The sequence below is a fragment of the Neoarthrinium moseri genome (genome assembly GCF_022829205.1).
Source record: "Neoarthrinium moseri strain CBS 164.80 chromosome Unknown scaffold189_Wmoseri_CBS_16480, whole genome shotgun sequence".
Lineage (NCBI taxonomy): Eukaryota > Fungi > Ascomycota > Sordariomycetes > Amphisphaeriales > Apiosporaceae > Neoarthrinium > Neoarthrinium moseri.
The window spans coordinates 1-1307 of NW_026055303.1; the positions used below are offsets into that span (position 1 = coordinate 1).

The following is a 1307-nucleotide window of genomic DNA, read 5'->3' on the forward strand; positions in this document are numbered from 1 at the left end:
TATTCTATCTTGTTCAGTGCACAGGCTATAGACTATAGCCGCCCTCGAGACTAACGTCCCCTGTTAGCATAAACCCACGTACCTGTATCTCTCTACGGTTTATCCTAGAAAGCATATCCGTCACATTTTGATCACTCTTGTTCAGGTACGTTACTCTCGAACTAACTGAGCAATATCTCCATCAGGCAAAATGGCACCATCCACCCCCAGCGGAAGCTCCGTGGACAATCCCACGGGAGGACCCGACGTCCTCAAGATGATACGGCAGCTACAGAAAGCCCTCGACACCGTCAAGAGTGACAACGAGCAACTCACTGCGCAACTCGTTGCTGTCAACAGCACGCAGCGAGGAGGCGGCAGCGGAGGCTACAAACTCGCACCCCCTCAGTCATACAGTGGGAAGGACGGAGGCATTCAAGGATTCCTCACCCAAGCACGAGCCTATCTACGCTTCTATAGCGGGACCATCATCACCGAACCCGACAAGATCCTGTGCGTCGCCGGATTCCTCAAAGAAGACGCCCTCGACTGGTTTGAACCAACCATGAGGGATTACCTCAACAACAGCGAGGATCGACAAGAAGACGACACACAGAAGGTGTTCAGCGACTACGGCGAATTTGAGAGACGCCTACGAGCAACCTTCGGCAACCCGGACGAAGTCCGCACTGCCGAACGAAGGCTCATGCAACTCAAACAACGCGGATCGGCCGCCAAATACGCATCCGAATTCAAGCAAATCGCATCCAAGACCGAATGGAGCGACGACGATGCACTCATGACGCTCTTCTACGCAGGACTGCGAGAAGACGTAAAAGACGAAGTCTCAAAGGAAGACAGACCCGACGAATTCGACAGCTACGTCGAAAGAATCGTCAAAATCGACAACCGCCTGTATGAGAGAAGACTCGAGAAACGAGGATCCAGGAGCGAGCCACACACCCCGCGCATTAAAGCAAACACCGGGAGGCCGCGACAAAACCACCACCGGGGCAGCGACAACCGACACCCCCCACGCAACCAAGGATGGCAGAATAGAACCTCCCATGGACATCACAGCGGACCAATGGACCTCGACGCGACCAGACACGACAAAGGTCGCAGGGACAAGGACACGGCAAGTGTTACATGTTACAACTGCGGCAAGAAGGGGCACTACGCCAACAAATGCCGCCAGGAACGCAAGTTCCAGCCCGTACCGGAAGGCAACCGGCAAGCCAACGCCCTTCACCGAACAGAGAATAACCATGCTACTCTGTCATGGACCGCATGTTACGACGACGCCTGTGTCACACACAAGGCAGACA

General features: G+C 54.4%; 1 protein-coding gene across 1 annotated transcript; it reads left to right on the forward strand.

Moving 5' to 3' along the window:
• JN550_013917 (uncharacterized protein) lies at positions 1-1307 on the forward strand (the record flags this gene model as incomplete). The annotated part of the gene is made up of 1 exon (XM_049312557.1): positions 186-1307. A coding segment is annotated over one exon (1122 nt), but the record flags the coding sequence as incomplete, so codon positions are not given.